Source organism: Microtus oregoni, unplaced genomic scaffold (assembly GCF_018167655.1).
Source record: "Microtus oregoni isolate MIOR12 unplaced genomic scaffold, Mior012 000019F_ref0000042, whole genome shotgun sequence".
In the NCBI taxonomy this organism is placed as follows: domain Eukaryota; kingdom Metazoa; phylum Chordata; class Mammalia; order Rodentia; family Cricetidae; genus Microtus; species Microtus oregoni.
In genome coordinates, this window is record NW_024543078.1 from 31,448,685 (window position 1) to 31,469,787 (window position 21,103).

Consider the following 21,103-nt stretch of genomic DNA (forward strand, 5'->3'; position numbering starts at 1 on the left):
CATTATGGAATAATATAAGACAAACTGTTTTCATTCTATACAGACAGATTATTAACAGGTGGGGATAACCATCCTGGTGTACCTTAACCAGAACTACAAAAAAGTCAGCCTTTTTTTGTTCCTTGTACAATACAACATCCAGCCAGCTCTCTCTGTTAAACTTGAAAATGTGGGAGCTAGAGAAATGGGGGGTGCAGCACCTCATGGCATATCAGATGTGGTCAGTTAGCACAGCACAGAGCACAGTGAGATGATCATCGGCTTTGATCAGCATCTCCATGTTCACAGGGTGGCCTCACAATACCTCCCCTCCCACTGTCACTCCGGATACCCTGAGCTATCCTTGAGGAAGTAATTACCACCTCATCACTGTCCTCCACTCCCCTGGAGACTGCACAGAATCTGTACTTTGCCACACTTTACATAGGGTCTTCATACTGGGTTATGTCTTTCCAATGTTTGACAAGTGGATCAAAGCATTGTCTAAGAAAAAAAGACCCAGAGACAAAGACGTATTCTTAAACGATGCCCCTGGAGACTTCCTTCCCTGCATTACTGAGTCTTTGAGCTCATGTTCCACCAGCGATCATTCCATGATTTTTTTAAACTACATTTTTATTACTTTCCTTTCAAACACTTGGTTAAAATTAACATATTGGCAGATTCATCTCTCCCACCCCATCTTTTCTAATTTTTAAGGGAAAATTTACATTGACTTATAGAGCATAATTTATGTGAAACCTACTGTGGCCTTTTAAAGAGCACTCTCTACTCATTTATTAAAAGATGTCATCATTTTAATGATTGTATAATCACTGGAGGTCGGTCTGCTGTTCACAGGTAAGAACAGATTGTGGCCTCCCCCTGACAAATAATCCCTTCCTCCTGCTGTGTGAATTCCCCTGGGGGACAAACAGGAATCTGTGCTCTCATTTCCACGATCCTTTAGCACGAAACACGCACCAGATATGTTCTTAGCTTTACATTTTTTACATAAGCTCTTTGTCTTTTACTTTGGGTATTTTAATGTGACCTTTCTTGATTTGTTTTAATTTAGGGGGAATTTTTAGAGGAAGCTTTAATAGGTGGCCTCATCCTGGTTTTACTGCCTGTGTTCTGAAGTTCTGAGTGTTGGTAATAGGGGTGTGTGTTGTTGTGACCAACAAAACTCATTCATGTTCTCTCTCTCTCTCTCTCTCCCTACACCTTGCCGGTCAGATGTGAGCTTTCAGCTACTTCTCCAGCACTATGCTGCCCTTCTGTTGCCACACGCCCTGCCCCTGATGATAATGGACTAACCTTCTAAAACTGTAAGAAGCCCTCAATTAATGCTTTATCTATTTATTTTATTTATTTAGTTGGGTTTTTTTCTTGGTTCTTGTTTGTTGTTTATTTTTGTTGTGTTTTCTTTTGGGTGGTTTCTTTCTACATAGCCCTGGCTTTCCTGGAACTCCCTATGTAGAGAATGTTGGCCTCAGACTCACAGATATCTCCCTACCTCTGCCTCCCAAATTCTGGGATCAAAGGTATGTGACACCATGCCTGACCTAGCTTTATTCATAAGTTGCCTTGGTCCTGGTGTCTCCTCACAGCAATAGGACAGCAACTAAGATGAGGAAGACCATGAGAATGTATCCATAGAGCTATGCTTCTCTAAAAATCCCAAAAAGATGTTTAATTATGAACATAGAATTTTCTAGCTTGGTGTAATCAAGTTGAACATTTTCTAAAAACACATTTCATAAGATTAAGTTTCGAACCATGTAACTTCATATAAATTTTGTCATCATTTTTAAAGTCTGGTCCTCTAAGATTCAAACATAATTTTATAGCAATGTCTGTTTTACATATGCTGCAATGAAATGAAACAACACTTAGCCAATGTAATTAATAAACTGAAATAAAGTAACAGGAACAGGGTACACACACGCACTGCCCTTTCTATGTGAGGTCAGAACTTTCAAATTGGGTGTAACATCATGTTCCACAAGGATGTTTTTAGTGAGCACATGATTTCTCTAAAGCAGAAGATAATTCGAGGAAGAACAGTAATGGCTAAAATCAATTTAATGACTCTGCCAACTGTCCCTGATGCTTACAGAGATTATCTCATTTGACTTTCAGCGTCAGAATTGGCATTTTACAGGGAAGAACCTAAGGTTTAAAGGGGAATTAAGTTTAGCAAGGCCACAGGGTAAGTGACATGAATATTCCTGAAAGAACAGGCTTCCTTGTTCCCACTACATATGCTCCCACTTCTCCGTCCACCCACGAAGTCATATCCATCTACCCGTTCATGTGATGATGTACACACAGTTGCTTAGAGAAAACTCTGTCCCCTAGTTAGATATTTGGAATCATTCTGGATCACAGGGCTAACAACAAAATATGCAAAATCCACTTTAGTTATAGTCTTTGGCATAAATCAGGGTGTGCTACTTTAAAAGAGATAGTATATTAATAAATGTTCTCGGCCAGATAGGTACCATTTGGGGAGCAGTCGCAGTGACTTTCTACTTTTACTATTTTTCCTCTGAGGAAAAAGTGATAGAAGTCACACAAAATACTTCCAAGCTACTAATATTCTTGGAGAAGAAAAAAAAAATATGCCAGACAGCTTTACAGGAGAATCGCCACAAATGCAATTTCAGAGCTAACTGGATTATGTATTTGAGCCCACGATTAACGTCAAAGTGAGACTAACAGAGAATCCATTTCCCACGGCACCAGTTTGTCAAGCGGCTCGAGGGCCTTTCTGAGACAGGACCAGTGCCATCTTCATTATGAGCATGTCACCCTTCCCCTCCTTCCAGGGCATTCATCATCTTGTTCAAGCTTGTTTGCTCAGCAGCCCTTGTAGAAGCAACGTAATTGCTTCGGCAGACAGAAAATCATGAAGCAGACAGCAGGTTCAAAGCCATCCTGAGGGGTTTCTTTCTCAGAAAACAAACCATAATTCGGCAGCCGTGTTTCTCATCACATACCCGAAAAGTGCCAGCAGGAGGGCTGTGGCCACCAAGTTCTCCCGGAAAGTGAAAGCTGTTAACTGGAAGGCAGCTATAATGGCGACACACAGGCAGACGGAAACCAAGTAAAAGAGCTGAAAAGACAAAGGGGGGCATGCTACATTAGATAGGGACATGGATCATACTCTATTGACTCTGTAGTTTCCATTCAAATTCTACGTAAACCTAGCTCCTGCTTTACATATTAGAATATTTTCGGGTTCATCATGCTGAGTCATTGCTACAGGCTTAGTTGTGTTCCACTAACTTTGATGTGCTGGACACCTAGACTTCAGAATGTGACTGAATTTGAAGCCAAGGTCGATGGTACTTCAGGAGAAAACAGACTCAACAAGCTACCAGAGTCCCTATGCCTTTCTCCCTTGGGAAGGGTCGAAGAACTCAGATACTATCCTAGAAACAAGGCCACACATGGGGGCGGGGAAGAGGAAGAGGTGGATGTTCCTGCTCTGCTTTCTCCATAGCCTTTCCATCAAAGTTTCTACATGGGCAACAGGATTCCAGGGTTTCCTTGGACAAAAATGTAGCTATTTCTTCTCTGGTGTGACTGACTGCAAAATGCTTCCTCAGAAACTACCCCTGCAGCCGAGTCCTTTTCCTCTTCAGATCTTTGCTGAAAACTCATTTATTACTGTAACCTCCTGGATTAAAGTTACCTTTACCCCACTACCCTCTTTCATTCTTGTAAAAGATTTAGTCATGAATGAGTTACAACTGGTATATTGGCTGTCTTCTTCTTCTGATGAGACTGTGAATTCTGTTGGGGCGAGATATAACTTACTCATAAATTGACATATCTTACTAATAGATTTAGTTCAAACATTCAGTCCACTAAGTGAGTGAAACCAAAACAGATAGGCTGGTTGTACACAGCTCTGGAGGCTAAGGAAGCAAGGATCAATGCAGTAGCAGATTTAGCCTAGGGAGAGGAATTTAGAAGTGGTGTGAGATTTAGCAAAGAGATAAGATCTTGAAGTGGTGTGGGTTTGTTTTTTTTTTTTTGTTTTTTTTTTTTTTTTTGTCTTGCCATGTGGCAGAAAGGGTGAGAAAGCTCTCTGGGGTCACTTTTATAAAGGTCCTGATGCCTTCATGACGGCTACATCTTCTTGATCTAATAATTTCCCGAAGATTCCACTTCCTAATACAATCACACTGAGGTTTGATCAGTTTGAACTAAGTTTGCTGAGGGAACTAAAGTTCGGTCTTCAGCGATCTTGCACAGACCCTAACCCGTAACAGATCTTCAACAATCAATGCCTTAACTGAGGCATTGCAGAGAATAAATATAAAATCATTGAGTAAAAGTAAAAGAAGTGCCAGCCAATAATCAAATATTCTTCCTGCCTTTAAACCCGAAGTCCATACATTACAAAGTGAAGAACTCATTGTGGAGGATAGAGAAATAAAGGAAGCAAAGACAAGAGGGAAAATCCCAGGGTCTTCAAGGTTTGGTTTCTCTGTGATGTCATAGGTGTGTGACTCTTTGGGATCCTACTCATTGTTGGCACATCCTTCACTTTCTCTGGGTCACGAGCTGGCAAATGTTGGGGAGCAGAGAATCTTGAGACTGTGGTACTAGAGACAGAATTTGAGTAGGAGGCACTGAAGCACGGGTCTGTGCAAATAGAAGCATCATGCTGGAGGAGCCACTGCATTCCTACGAAGTGGTATGGCTTAATAAAGATAAAGCCTTTGGGGACCAGCCCTTTTCAGACTTGAAATTTATGAATCCTCTTTAGTGCCAGTTGAAGGCAAACTTGCAAGAGATCCTGAGGTGTCTCAGGTATGACTCAGAGATAAACTGTGTTTTCAAACATCTAGATTACAGGATCAAAGGCAAATAAAACAGATGAGCTCGAAGCCCACTCGAAGTGGTAAACATTGCTTAAGAGCAACTTGCTAACACATCAGCTCTGTGTAAACCATAACACAGATGGTCAGAAGCTGACGAGTGGGAGGCTCTCAGTGCGTTTCAGGCCTGCCCTGCCTTCTGCTTGTGTAGGATTGGCCGCATCCCAGAATGAATCATATCTATGAGGGCATGCAGGCACATTTATTAAACTCTATTCCACAGCGATGCCATGAGCGGTGGCTGTACAAGATCACTAAATCAGAGTGCATGCATTGAAAATACCTGGCCTAAACGCTAGACAGCAACCCAGCAAGGACTTGCTGTTGCCACTCCAAGAAGAGGAGACAGAGTCTAGGGATTTGCACTCTGCACGTAACTCTGATACCTGCTACCAAACCGAGGGCAAAGATTACGGATACAGATGAAAGATCGTTTCTAATATTTTTTTCGTCTCACCTTTCAACCCTTTGAAAGAGAATAGGGAAGGCTGATGCTGCCTCATTTCCTCCCTAAAAGAGAAAGTGTATTTCTCGGAGGGCCCTTTATTTCAGAGATCTCTAGCCCCTGATTCCTGAGTCTTCCCTTTATGAAGCAATCCTGAATACCTGACAATGCCCCATAAAGGCAACCTGATAGAATGCTCTCAGTCAACAGAATGAGAGCTTTAGCTGTGGCCCGCCCCATGTGACTTGGGCCCTTCCACCTCCATCTTCATATAAGGACCATATCCCCAAATCCTACCATGTCATACAGGAAGTTAACTAGCCAATATGTCCTGTAGCCAAGGCCACTTATATGTTGCAGTCTTTTAGTTCCAGTCACCCTGTCCCTCACGACAGAGCTCCCAATGGATGCGGACAGGATGGAGAATCCCAGGACAATGCAGAGGGCGACACCACACTGGCGGATGCTCTCCAGGCTGTAAACAAACGATAATATAACAACTCATCAGACTGTCACAGAAGTCAGACCTTCCTTCTATGATTAACACTTAGGCAGGAGAAGAGCCAGGCACACTGCCAAAAGTTTATGGTTCTCTCCCTCATTTGGTCCCCTCAAGTGCTTTTGAAGATGTGGGTTATGGTTCAGAGCTAACAGAACGCAGAACAGAGATCAGAGTAGAGAAACATGAAGCTGGAGAGCATCCCAGCATCTTCCCATCTCAGTCTCCTGTCCATCACGGAGTCTAAGTCTCAGCTAAATGATCAGTATGGCCAGAGTGGCAGCCAGCTGTGGTGGCCCTTCCCTACATTGTAGCTCACTTGCTTTACAGCAGAACCCAAAGGAAGGGACAATTGGATGGCTACTCTCTTCTCTGGTGCATGTCAGAACTTGGGTGTTGAGAATACCAAATGCTTTCTGCATGACCATAATCAGGGTGGCACCATGCACTCTCTCAAACAGGTGGGTAGCTGGTGCTCTGAGATAACCTTTTGCTGAGTAAAGCCCTGCCGCTGCTCATTCTGTCCATCTGGGAACAGGTAGGCACAAGCTGTCCTTGAGGTGTCTGGCACATTGGAAAGTCTGACCACATATCCCCCACTAGACTATGCCTTCCTTCTATAATACATTGATTTATAATAGTCATAAGCTACCCTGTCCCAGCACTGAGGCCAGGTGGCAAGAGACTGCTGGAGGCAGGACTCTGAAAATAGCATAGGGAAGAGGGCAAACTGCAACCCACCTTTACTGTTTCCTTGCTTATGTAAGGACAGAGTCCCCCATCAAGATATATGTTCTCCACTTGACAGGCCAGAAGTACAAATGATACTTTTTTTTGGTTGTTTTTTTTTTCTGTTTTTTGGGGGGTTTTTTTTGGTTTTCTTTTTGTGACAGGGTTTCTTTGTAGCTTTGGTGCCTGTCCCGGAACTAACTCTTGTAGACCAGGCTGGCCTTGAACTCCCAGAGATCCGCCTGCCTCTGCCTCCCGAGTGCTGGGATTAAAGGTGTGCGCCACCACCGCCCAGCATACATGATACTTTTATCATCAATTTTTAACTAAATAATTAGCTATATGAAAAAGAAGGGAGAAGGGGGAGAGAATGAGGACAGAAATAGTGTCCTTAGTGGCAAGGTGTTGACACCAGACACTTAATTCTGTGCCCAACCACACCTGCAACAGCACCGACCTCCACCTGCACTTCTTGTAGACTGAACTTTTTTAAATCACGCATGAGAAATATTCAGGAAGGTTTTACATGATTGCCAATGTGAATGGCGTGTTTAGGTTATTAATCTGAATCGTCTTCCTGGAATGTGTGCTGCCCACCGGCTACAGGAACTCTTCATTAGACATTCTTTTTATGAGAAAAAAACACAGCTGAATAATATTCTCGCCCATTTTCTGCCCAGCCATTGCACCTCCCCCTTTAAAGCTATCTGGGCCAGTATCTCTCCTGAAAACATGTTGAAGAGGGATCGAAACCACTCCTCGGAAACGCAAAGGTTTTTTCTATGCCCCCCAGCACCCTGTCGACTCACATTTTATCCTCATTCAGCAGGGCTCCTCCATACGGGTGGCTGTACAGTGTTATTCCTGTGAACAACAAATTGAGATGTGAGTTTCATGCGCTGCCCTCTGGGGCGTCATCTCTCAGCCATCTTGAGATGTCTCCTGCTTGCTCTACCCACCCCCAATTCATTATTAGTAACCAGGGGCAGATGTATTCTTGACATTAAACTGCTGTGTGCTGGGCTCTGGGTTCTGATTGCTTTTGTCAAACGTAACCATCATGTATTTCATGTATGTCACGTCCCAGACACCCTGCTCCTTTGTCCAGTGTTCTTAGGGATGGGAATCAGGCTAGACAACTATGTGCCGAGAGAACACTTGATAGAAAACAGGCCAAGTCCAGACAGACGGAAAACTAGACCATTTTCGCAAGTTAATTTTGTTCTGGGGTTTGGTGTGTGGACTTTGTTTGGCTTACTTTGTTGGGCTCATTTAAGAGTGTGATGCCAGGGAATCAACATGAAGAAGTCACCACCATGTTATCAAACAATCAGATCTTATTATAAAGCTCTTTAGACTATCATACAGCAGGACCCTTTCCTTAACAAATGCCAACTGATGCTACATCAAAGAACCCGGTACTTGTGCCACCAATTTGTGCTTCATCCTAAAGGAACTGTGAACTGTGAGTCATTAGATTGTCTTCTTCTCACTGGTCACTTTAATATTCAGAACCAAATCTGGGGCTTACGTGTGGATCCCTTGAAGGTCTGGTGGGATTTTAGAGCAGTCTCGAAAATAAATACAGAAACAGGTGACAAGATAAATGTAAAATGCTTTTCATGTTGTGACTGTATTTTTCTTTTCCTTTTGATTCATTCATTTTACATGTACCTCGACTGCCCGCACCACGCCCATTCGCTCCAGTCTTTGATTTCATTCCACAGTGGGATCAGCCATACAACACGGCAAGCTCCAGCCCACAATCGAAAGAGCAACAGGAGTTATTTGCCTGGAAACGCCCCTGCACAATGTCACGGAGCAATTTCTGTGATTCTAAATTGATGTCCAGACACTCTTCTCCTGGCATCCACTGTGTGGGTCTGATGCCTGCTGTGTGCTTTTCTCAATCCTGGACTTACACAGCCTTCCCCAACTGAATTGCTAGAGTTAGTTAATTGACTGTCAGGATTGGTAACACCCACAACTCGCTCTCCTGTTTGTCTTTCATGGTGTAATGCCCTACCTCCCTTTGCTAGGCTGCCTGCTTGAAGTGCCAACTCACTGGCAGGCAGAATTTCTTTTTTTTATACAATATTCTGTCCGTGTCTATGCCTGCAGGCCAGAAGAAGGCACCAGACCCCATTACAGACGGTTGTGAGCCACCATGTGGTTGCTGGGAATTGAACTCAGGACCTTTGGTAGAGCAGGCAATGCTCTTAACCTCTGAGCCATCTCTCCAGCCCCCCAGAATTTCACTTAGTGGCTAGTCTCATACTGGCCAGCCTCATACTGATTAGCTCTACCAGGTAGCCACACAAAAGTTAAGTGACCTCAGACCTTATTTATGAAGAATAAGATCCTGTCAAGCATGGCAAGTATTCCCAGGGTGCTGTACTCAGGGACAATATATTTCACTGTTAAATGCAATTCTACTTTCTGCCTGGTGATGAGAATATTATAAATTAAAGAAAACCCAGAAAATGTGGTAACCTGAGTTATTTTGATTATAAAATTCAAGCAACATAGAAGAATACTGTAATTTCTAATTCTAAATGTCCCCCCTCCCCACACACACACCTTTAGGGCAAGAGGACAGATGTAAACATCTTCAGGTGGCTAAAATAGCATCACATATCAGGGGAAACAGACTTAGTCTACTGCTGTGGGACAATGGTCTTTTATCCTGTCACTTGTATTATTTTTAATAAAATGCTGATTGGCCAGTAGCCAGGCAGGAAGTATAGGTGGGGTGACGGCAGCCAGGCAGAAAGTAGAGGTGTAGCAACAAGAATTCTGGGAAGAGGAAAACACAGACTGCAGTTGTGACCCAGCCTCAAAGGAAGCAAGATGTGACTGCCTCGCCAAAAAAGACATTATAGGCTAAAATCAGTTATAAGAATTAGTTAATAAGAAGCCTGAGCTAACGGGCCAATCAGTTTATAACTAATATAGACCTCTGTGTGATTCTTTGTGACTTAACGACTTCAGGAACTGGGCAGGATAGGGATCAGGTGGAACAGAAAACCCCCATCAACAAGTAAGATATAAGAATTAGTTAATAAGAAAAGCCTGAGCTACTAGGCCAACCAGTTTATAATTAATGTGGACCTCTCTGTATTCCTTTGGGACTGAATGACTGAAGGACCAGGTGGGACAGAACCCCCCCCCCCCCCCCGGCAACAGTCTACAATGACTTGGAAAGAGAAGCTGGTTCATGGACACAAGTTCCAAACAGAAAACATGGTTAGAGGTTGAGAACACTGGCTCTACTACAATCTTTGAAGAAAAGACAAGGTTGGACAATGAATTTGGTTAACAGACATGGTGGTTTTATTTAACCAACTAAACTTCAGTAAAAACTCGAGACACTGAAGCTTAGCCAGTCTTCCGGTTGCTGAGCAGCTGGACGTCCTGCAAGTGACTGGAGTAACCTACCTGATTCCACAGGCATCTTCCCAAACCTCTCTCCCAGAATCTCTATTGGCTGGCTCTTGTGATAATCAAATCTAATAAGGTCATGACAACCCTTAAACCTCCTAAGCAGGCTGCCACAGTGCCGAGGCCCCAAGGGGGCAGCGGATAGCTGCATTTAAGCGTGATGCTGTTAAGGAACATCGGCCATGGGCTTATTTTGTGTGACGTCATTAAGGAACGTACTCTATGGGTTTATTGGATATAACGGAAAATAATTATTGGTGGCATGACTTATTTCAGCATCTAACCAGATCTCCTTTTTCCCGGATCAAACTCAAAGTCCTAGTGTTTAATCCTGTCTTAGTCTCGCTTGCCCTCCAGGATCAACTTTTCCTACCAGAAATTCTAGGCATTGATTTGTGGAACCTGTGTTAATTCCAGTTATCCAGTGCCAGAGCGGAATACCAGCACTCCGAGCAGACTGATTGGTTTTTAATGTCAGCTTACACAAAGTCGAATTACCTGGGAAGAGCAAGCCTTGGTTGAGGAATTACGCAGATCAAATTGTCCTGATTAGTAATTGATGTAGTGAGGCCTAGTCAACTGATTGTGGTACATCCCTAGAAGTGATGGGGGAGAGTCTTCTGTTTTGTGTTAATTTCATTGGTTAAATAAAGAGACTGCCTTGGTCCTGATAGGACAGAAAATTAGGTAGGTGGAGTAGACAGACAGAATGCTGGGAGAAAGAAGCCAAGTCAGTCAGTCACCATGATTCTCCCACTCCAGACAGATGCAGGTTAAGATCTTTCCTGGTAAGCCAGCTCGTGGTGCTACACAGAATATTAGAAATGGGTTAAATCAATATGTAAGAGCTAGCCAATGGGAGGCTGGAGCTAATGGGCCAAGCATTGTTTAAAAGAATACAGTTTCTGTGTAATTATTTCGGGTAAAGCTAGCCGTGCGGGCGGCCAGGTGCCAGGAACGTAGCCCTCCGCTCATAATACAACAGAGATAAAGTTAAAGCCTTTCTTTTTTGTTTAAACAGAAAAAGGGGAAATGATGGAGGTGGGTCTTGTATCTTATCTGCTGCTTTCATTGGCTAACTAATAAAGAAAACTGCTTGGCCTGATAGGACAGAAAATTAGGTAGGCGGAGTAGACTGAACAGAATGCTGGGAGAAAGAAGCCGAGTCAGTCAGTCACCATGATTCTCCCACTCCAGACAGACGCAGGTTAAGATCTTTCCTGGTAAGCCAGCTCATGGTGCTACACAGAATATTAGAAATGGGTTAGATCAATATGTAAGAGCTAGCCAATGAGAGGTTAAAACTAATGGGCCAGGCAGTGTTTCAAAGAAAACAGTTTCTGTGTAATTATTTCGGGGCATTAGCTAGCTGGTGGCCAGGAGGCCGGTGGCAGGAATGCGGCCCGCAGCTCCTTCAACATAAAAGGATGGGTCTGGGCTGACCAAGATAGTTAGATGAGTCTAAGCCAGTGAGAGAGCCAGAAAGTCAGGAAGCGCATTCCTCCATGGTTTCTGTTTAAACTCCTGCCCTGGCTTCCCTCTGTGATAGGTTTTTATCTACAGGTATAAAATCAGCTAAACTCCTTCCTCCCCTCATGTTGTTTTTGTTTATCACAGCACTTGAAGGCAAACTGGAACTTCCAAATAGATGGATGTTTCTCCAGGTCTGAACACTCAGAGTTGAATACGTTCTGTACACACCCAGTTCCCTACAACCTACAGGGTTCTGATCTCCAAATGCCCATCATTATTAGTCCATGGGTGTCTTCCATTCAGGATTCCCATTATCCCAGTCATCCAGGCTCAGAACTGGGTCCCATCCTCACCTCACTTTTCTTTGCCACATGTGTTCAAGTTTCCCAGTTCTGTTTCTTCCACTTTGCCCGGTCACACAGAGTCACAGGGCTCATGCCCACTAGCACTTTGTCTTGGTGGCTCTGAACTCACATTATTGCTAAGCCTGCCTCTCCCCAAGCTCAGCGTGTATGCCAGCTCCAACACACTAGAAAATACTTTTCTAAAAGAAGAAAGAGACAGAGAGAGAGAGAGAGAGAGAGAGAGAGAGAGAGAGAGAACAACAGACAGGTAGAAAAGGAGGAAGAAGGAAGGAAGAGAGAGTGAGAAAAAAAGGAAGGGAAGGAAGGAAGGAAGGAGAAAGAAAAGTGTATGAATGAAAGGGCAGAGGGGAGAGGGAGAAAAACGGAGAAAAACGGAACAGTCGCATCCTTCACCTTCACACAGGCTCACTTTATGATAAAATGTAAAATTCTCCCATCAATTCCATTTGAAAGATGAAATTAGTATCATTTTCCGTGACCTGATACATTTTATCTTTCCCTTCAACTTTCTGGTCCAGGCCCCATCAGCATCTCATTCCACCTCACTCCTATTCAGAAATTAATTTCATTTTTTGAAATCATTATCACATTGTCATGCTTTAGTCAAGCAAAACCATTGAATAAAAATGTATAAAGACCGCTCCTGTCTTACAGGGCTTTTACTTACGAATTTTCAACTCTACAGAAAGGCAGAAGTGAAATATACTTTGTAGAAATTGTGTTTCAGAATTGAATTTTAATCTTTTCCTGGCTACAGACATTTGGCACCATTCTCTGGTCATGCTGGGCAGCTAGCACATTGAGCAGCCGGTCCTAGCCACCCACACGATCCATCCTCTATAACTTTGAATCACAAACTTGTGATCTTTTTGCTGTTAATTGTATTGTATGAATTTCTCACAGCATTTTCAACTTATTGTGAGTTTATCAGTGTGTGAGTTTAAGAACGGTATCATTAAGCCAAGCTTATGCTCCAAGTTTATATTGTCACTTTTAACATAAATACACAGTGAAATGATTAGATTACTAGTCAGTCTAATCAACCTAACCAGCATTTCTTTTTAATTTTTAATTTTTTAATTTTTTTTGTTGTTATTGAGCTATATATTTTTCTCTACTCCCCTCCCTTCCTCTCAACCCCCACCCTCTCCCATGGTCCCAATGCTACCAATTTACTCAGGGGATGTTGTCTTTTTCTATGTCCCAGGTAGTTAAGATCCATACATGTCTCTCTTAGGGTCCTATTGTTTTCTAGGTTCTGGAGGATACTAAACAGCATTTCTTAAAACACTGCTGATGAGTATGTAAATTAGTGCAACCATTATGAGACACAGAAAAATGGATATACTTCAAAAATTAAAATTAGAAATACTGTAAGATGTGGAACCCCAGTAAAAGACTGAGAAGGTCATAACTAAAAAATAAAATCATTATACTGATAACATGTCTGCACACCATGTTCAGCAAAGCCTCAGTAACCAAGAAAAATCTACAACCCAAGTGTCCAGTCAGATGAGCAGATACAGAAAAAGTGTTAAGTTTGGATTATAGACATGGGCATTTACAAATACCTACAGAGTTTAAGATTCAACCTTTTTTTTTGTTTTTGTTTTGGTTTGTTTGGTTTGGTTTTCCAAAGGGCTTGTCTGTGGTAACAGCCCTGGTTGCCCTAGAACTCTCTTTGTAGACTAGACTGGCCTTCAACTCACATAAATCCACCTGCCTCTGCCTCCCAAGTGTTGGAGTTAAAGGCATGTGACACCACTGCCAAGATAATTCAACCAAATTTTTTTTTAAGAAATAGAAATCTTGCTTTTGGCAAAAATACTTCTGAAATGAATACATAAATAAAATAAGCCAGAAGCAGAAAAATAAATAACCACGTGATAGTGCTTAGATGTAAATTTTTAAAAAGTGAAACAATAAAAGCTAAGTGTAGAAAGGGCAGGGTGAGGAAGATGTTATTGAAGGGATACAAGAGGAATTTGTCCTAGGGACAGACAGACATACAAGCATGGTGACCATGGATAATGATGCCCTGGTTATCTTTGATGGGATAGATCTTAAGTGTTATTGTCACACATACACACAAAGAAATGAATTAAATTTACAAGACTGCACATAAGAATAGGAGGAAAAAGTGACAGTCCTCAGAACCTGAGTTCTTATATACATGATACAGAGATGAGCAGCTGGTACCCAAATGTATACCCAAATGTATACCTCATCGATGTGTTACATACCTACAGCTGGAACTAACCATGCACCAAGATATCCAGGGGGAAAAAAAAAACCTGCATCTGTACCGAGCAAGCATAGACATTTTCCTTTTCATTATTCCCTAGACAGTGTAGCACAAAAACTATCTGACAGCAGTTTCACTTTATTATGCATTTTCAGTCACCTGGAGAGTATGTAAATTGTGCGACAGAGTAATTTTAAGTTACAGGCCTATGTTGCACCAACGCCGTTTCAAATAAAATATGTGAGCATCTGTGGATTCAGGCATCTATCAAGGTTCTCAAAACGAATCCTGTCAGATACTTAGGGATAACATAATCTATGGCCATGTGTGCCATATGCTTTGGGTATGTGTGTGTGTATCTTTGAGTGAAGTTCTGTCGCACTAATATCATTATGGCCATTTGAGAAGGGATACCTGAAACACAGGTATCTCAGATGCCTCCTAGAGTCTGACAACTAGCTGGGACATTCTGGACTTCCAGCCAATAGATGCTGATATCACAACCCACTTTCTCACCAGCCCTCACTGCTGATCTCCCAAAGACCATAATCATCCAGCAGGAAGGAGACAGGCTAGAGACCAAGAGTCTGCTCTGCACATCCTGCAGAAAAGCTGTAAATGTCCCCATGGATGGTGCAGTAATGAAATTTTGAACTACCAATGATGGATCCATGTTTGACCAACTTTCATAAACATCTAGGCTTACCCTAAACCATCAGAGTTGCTGCTGAGAGTTTAAAAATGGTGCTCTAATGATGGCATTCTGTTCCCTCATTTCTAAGTTATGAATGTATTGTCCTTCGTTGCAGCATATTTCCTGGACTGGTGTCATTTTTAGAGCTCTAATCTAGGAGGTGAGGGCAATCTGCTCTCCCATCTCACCGGTGAAATGATGGACTGCCTCTCTGGTTAGTAATCACCAGTGTGGTTGGCTGTATCCTGGATATTTGCATAATACATCTTTCCGTTCGGCACTATGATAATGAAACTTCACGTAAGAAAACCAATGAAAGACAAACATTTCTTTGTAAGGCAGTTTCTGGAACGGTGGATTCTTAGAGGAAATAGGAACTTCAAAGAATGGTGTAGCCCTAACATACCAGGTTTTGATTGCCATGGGTTCTGTTTTCCTGAGCACAAAACCTACTCCTGTTATCAGCGGAGCCCAGGTCAGTGATAATCTCAACCTAACTCCCACCAAGGTACAATAGCACTGAGAACTGGGCATCTATACAACCATCATGTAGACAGTAGAGTTCCTAACAACAAACCCTCACCAGGCAGCAGAAAAGGAACTGATCTCTCTGATAATATTATATTAATATATAATATTATATATATAATATATTTTATATATATATATATATATAAAATCAAACCTTCATAAGACAGCAAAAGAACAGCTGATATATATGGAGAGAGCTCCAGAAGAGCCCACAACCCTCTACCCCCAGCAGGTACCATCCTATCCTTCCCTCTCTCCTTTGCATGAGAATATGAACTTCACTAAGTGTTGCCTCCAACTATACCTTAGAAGTATGTCTTTGGAGAGGTCACAGGTCACTGCTGGGTCTGGGACTATCCCTTTCAAGGAATCTCACTGGAATAACTCAGAGACACCACCATTCACTTGATAATGGCTTTAGCGTGCTACAATTTATATATTTTACAGAGTGAAGTATTTCGGTGAAATGACATTAAAAAGTTCACATGCTTCATATGGCCTACATGAGATCTTAAAATCCCTGGGAAGTAGGACCTAGACTGCTCAGGGCAACATGAGCAAGGTACATTTGTAGTGCCCCTCACTACATGAAGGGTACAAGAAAATACTTGTACACATGAAGATTTATGATGTGGCACTTGCCATACCTGCTCTAATTACTACACTATATATATACATGACATGTACTGAAGCATTACATGGCGCCCTATAAAGATCATACTATATTTTCATGTATCCATCTTTAAAGTAGTTACATTTCAGCTTAATAAACAAATATAGGCTATCATTTCCTGCTATCTCACTTCATAGTCATTTCTAGGCATTCACCACAGAACTAAGAAATTCTCTTTAGATATCAAGACACAGAAAAAGACATCCAGTGTGAAGATTTAGAACAGAAAACCTTACTGTCAAAATGGTAGTTAAGCCCAGTGCTTGCTGCTAGCTTTTGAAAGACCACATCCAGCTAGGGTTAGGGTAACATGTTCTGCCAGTGTTCTGACTTGGATGTGGAAATCAGAGCACTAGGTACCAGGGTGATCCATCAAGGACCAAGCAAAGATTTTATCTGCTTGGTCTCAGGCCATAGGTGTTGCTGTGCCAGCTAACATAAGCAGGGTGATGGGGCAGACAATGGTCCATCCCTGAGGACATTACCTGCCACCACAGGGAAGCCATTGTGGTACTTTAGGCCATCTCTAGAAGGTACCGAGGAGCAGGATGGGAGTTCTGGCAGCACTGGGGATGGTGGATTATAATGGACATAAATATATATGCTTGAAACTTGTGTGGTGTCTGAGTCTGCAAACACACTTGGCTTACCACCAGATTACCGTTTTTCAGAATCCTATTTGTTTTGCAGCACTTCTACGAGGTTAAACATACTTTAAAATTAAACTAATATTACTTTAAATTGGATGTAAGAAGATTTTATGTGTATTTTGCAAAGACTGGAAAAGGTTTGGGGTTATTTAAATAAACGACATATGCATACATTTTCTCAAAAAAAAATGAGAGAGTAATGAATAGGAAATGAACAAGGAAACACAGGGAAAATGACTGTCTCCCCAAGGAAGCTTTAAGCCTGTATCAATAGGGGGACACAACCCAACTGCACAGTGCATCTCACACACTATCTCAGGAAGTGAAAATTTAGACAGCAAACCCTTTCCGAAGACCCAAGGAAGTGGGGGTTGGTTATGACCAGTGTCCAGTGCCATGTACCACATATAAAGCAACCATTCCTATAGTGGGACTTGCTGTGGAGAAATGGGCAGCCAAGGGGCTGGGAAGTGGAAGATGAATTCAGAAAGGGAATGGAAGCAGAAGAAGGTTCTTCTGACTGATCCTGAGATCAGGCAGAATTTGTATCAGAGTGAGAGGTGCAGCTCCAATTTTCTGAGTCTCCATTTAATCACTTTTCTGGGAGGCCAGAAATATCATTTACAGCCTTTCATGTCCTAGTGTGGAAGCGGCATTATGCCAAGGAACAATCCCTGTAATTGGGGAATTATTTTCTTTGTATCCTGTTATTCAGTATTCTACTTAGGTTACAATGGCACTATGAGAAAATCTTGGGCTGACAAGGCTGGTAACAGGGCCAAGAGTCTTAAAGCAAAGGACCATGACTACAGCATCACAATGCCCATCACAATGGGCTCACAGCCCTTGACAACATCACTTCAAAGGTTTTCAGAGGTGATGTTCGTATGTGCATTTTAAGGACACATAAAACATTTTTCTTTGATTATTCCTATCTTTTATATTCCGGTTTTTCCTTCTAGGAATTGGCCCACAGCAATGTATAAACGTGTAAAATTAGGTTTCTCATTTAGTATTCTCATTATGGCTACATCTGTTATGGTTTCTAGACTGTATATCTGTCATTTATAAAAATGCACATCTGTGCTTTCGTACCATATCCATTATAATGGAGAGACACTTAACACATTGTGATTCAACTCATCATGTCAGGGCTCATTACTTTTATAAATGTATATCTTTGGCAGTATTAATGCCCACATGTCTGTAATGTAGCCATCGAAAGGTTTTTATTGGCCTCCACCTGTGTGGAAAAGTTTGTGCTCGTTAAATCGCTGTTCTTTTAACTATGGGTCACAATCCATGCGAGGTCCTATAACTGAACGCAGGCTACTAGAATGTACAGCAACAGTAAACAGATTTCCAAACAGGCAAACAGGAAAACTTTAATTAATTCAGAATAGAAAAAAATAACTGTGAGACCTCCATGGTATATCATATGAGTTTCACTACTTGTTTCTGTGATAAATAATCTGGCAAAAATAATTCGGGAGAAAAAGCATTTATTTTATCTCACAGTTCCAGGTTCCCATCTATCACTGGAAAGAATTTAAATCAGCTACACACATAATATATATAGTCAAGACCAGAGAACAGTGAATTAGTAAGTACAAGCTAGGACTCCACTTTCTCCACCATATATAGTTCAGGGTCCCCTGATAAGAAATGGTACCACACATGGTGAGGAGATCTTCCTAACTTAATTAACCTAACAAAGATAACCCTCCACAGACATGCTCAGAAGCCAACTTGATCTAGACAATCCTTGAGGTCCTCTTCCTGGGTCTAGATTACGTCCAGGTGACAAGTGCAACTAATAATCACAGGTTTTACCCGCAGCTTGCACCCTTTGTACTGTGAATGCCCCCACCACAAAACTCTAAAAGGCTGCCTGAAATGCCTTGGCTCAAATTTGTAAATCCTGAATTACAGTGCCTTTACTATACACAGAAAAATTTATTTCTTATAGAAATACGAATATTTAATTATTTAAAACAAAGACTTTTCATACTTTCTTACCATCATTCCTCTTCTTGTACATATCAAACCAGTGTGTCTTCGAGTTGTACTCTGTTAGGATGCTTGATTTTAAAATTGGTTGTTTGAGAGTTTCTGACTTAAGTTTCATTAGAAAATGCTAAATGAATTTTGACTTAAAATTAGAACTGGATTTCTTATAATTTCTGAAATGGTCCTCAACTTTCTTTTGTCATTTTGTTCTACATATTAATATGAAGTGTCACTCTCAATGTTGACCATTATAAAATCTAAATACTGATCAACTATAAAGGAGTTGCCTATTCTGTAATATCAAATGTTTAGCCAAGATTTAAATCTTTATGTAAAAAGTAATAGTACACAGATCTCATTAGCCTGTAAACTTCTCTCATGTTTAATAAATTGTAAATGTAAAACAAAGAACTATGTTGAAAATAAGTGTTGTAATTTATTATAAGTAGATGTTTTATTTTTACATCTACTTTGTATATTTAAATAACAAAGGCCATGTAAAAACTTTTCAGGCAATAAAGGTTGAAGAAATGCTTCCTTGAGTCTTCAGGAGTCACCAGGAATCTTGAGGGACAGTTAAAAGCATAACGCAATCAGATACCACTAAGAGTGAGTACGGAAGTGGAGGGTGCTTCTACTAAGTGTCATTCTGATGGATTTTACCTTCTCTTCCCACTCTTAATATCTTAGAGGGAAAATGCATTCTCAATATTAAAAATCATTACCACTACTAAGCATTAGTAGTAATCATGAAAAGCTCTTGAATTTAAAAGTAGGGTATAAATATACCCATACACACACTTACATGCAAACATAAACAAGCAAACAAAAAGTAGGGCAAAAATTATAATAAATCCCAATCCAAAACCAATCAGGCGCAAGTACTTTTCTCATTTTAGGAATTTCTCTTGACACACCCACTATTACTAAATTCTGTTTTGCGTGTTGTATGTCTTCAGTTTCATGGATCAACTTTAATGTCCCAAAAATATTTTTGCCTCATGTAAACGTGTATAATTGGTGTGCTATGCTGGAACCGATGCTCGCCCAAGTTTTCTCTCTTCTATAGTAGTGATTCATTCTCACCCTCTAAGTAATGACCTCTTGGGGGTCAAATAACCCTTTCACAGGGATCACCTAAGACCACTGGAAAATGTGGATATTTACACTATGATTCATAACAGTAGCAAAATTACAGTTATAGCAAAGCACCATAACATGAGGAATTGTATTAAAGGGTCGAAGCATAGGAAAGTTGAGAATCACTGTTCTGTGGATTTAGTATTCCATCATCTTCCTTTGGCTAACAGCTCAGATAGCTACCTATGCTAACAATACATCTACAATGTAATTTTTGAGCCACTTTCTATAGGAGGATAATCCCGTTACTTGTTTAAAATATTGGCAACAGTGTCTCTCAAACAGAATTTGAGGGGAACTACTCTCTCTCTCTCTCTCTCTCTCTCCATATATAAATATATGTGTGTGTGTATACACATATATATTCTACAAGCAATATTCTACTGTGCACTGTCTTTTGAGAGTGTAGACAAAAATCTCAAGACCAAACTCTAGTCCTCTAAGATGGAAAAGTCCTGTACCTTTTGGGTCCTCCCTTTCATAACCAAAACCACAGAGACACAACACAACAAACCCTACAATGGGAATCTCAAAGGTACTAAGCAGGTGGTGGACTCCAGGGAACCAGAAGACTTGAACAGAAGGTACTGAGTCCCCAGCATGTACTTATCACGTCTGTGTATCTAGACAGAAGCCTCCAAATCAGCTATCAAGAGACAGGCACAACAGAGAATAGAGAAAGAGTTGCCTCTGACTGAAGGAGATCTTTTTAACAACTCCCATCTCAATCAGTCAACCACTAGCAAGAGGATCCTCATCCAAGAAAGTTGATCTTACACAACTGCTTGACAAAGACAGGTACAATGGTCACCTCACCTGGGTTAGAAATGGGCTGAGTCTCTGTCCTAGTAAATTGCCATTAAGTCATAATTCTTAAAGGAGTAGAGTTGGCAGACTCTGGCCACTGTGACCCTTTACTCCCACAAAAGAAGACAGCGAAACTTGTGAGTCACTGCCTCTACCTGGTAGCATTCAGTCTGAGCATGGCACTATGGGTACAAATAACTCACTGCCTCCAGTGTCAGCCATCCCCAGCAGGACACGGACCATACCTTAAATTGACTGTGACTGAAATGAAGGTCATATTTGCAGACACCCGTTCCTAGCACCCAATAACCACATCTGCCCAGTATCTTCCCAGAGACAGTCTCCTGATCTCAGGTTCCTTCTCTCTCATTGTGAACTGGGTGAGGAAGGTTATTCCTAGAGACTGTTTTTATTCATTATTCCCTGGTTTCTTTCATCTCTGCCTCATTGCCTAGCATGCCATGTGTGTGAACCCATCTGTTACCTTCCATCTCTAAACACAAGCACATACAAACACCTAGAAT

General features: G+C 41.4%; 1 protein-coding gene across 2 annotated transcripts in view; it reads right to left on the reverse strand.

The window, feature by feature from the left end:
- The window catches only part of Abca13 (ATP binding cassette subfamily A member 13), a 398,914-nt gene that overhangs the window by 100,561 nt on the left and 277,250 nt on the right, over positions 1 to 21,103 (reverse strand). For both annotated transcript variants that reach the window (XM_041669712.1, XM_041669711.1), the window contains exons 50-52: positions 7,360 to 7,414; positions 5,620 to 5,797; positions 2,985 to 3,100 (exon numbers count right to left, since the gene is read on the reverse strand). In XM_041669712.1, the coding sequence (XP_041525646.1) occupies positions 2,985 to 3,100; positions 5,620 to 5,797; positions 7,360 to 7,414 (349 nt within the window). The remainder of the gene's footprint in view (positions 1 to 2,984; positions 3,101 to 5,619; positions 5,798 to 7,359; positions 7,415 to 21,103) is intronic.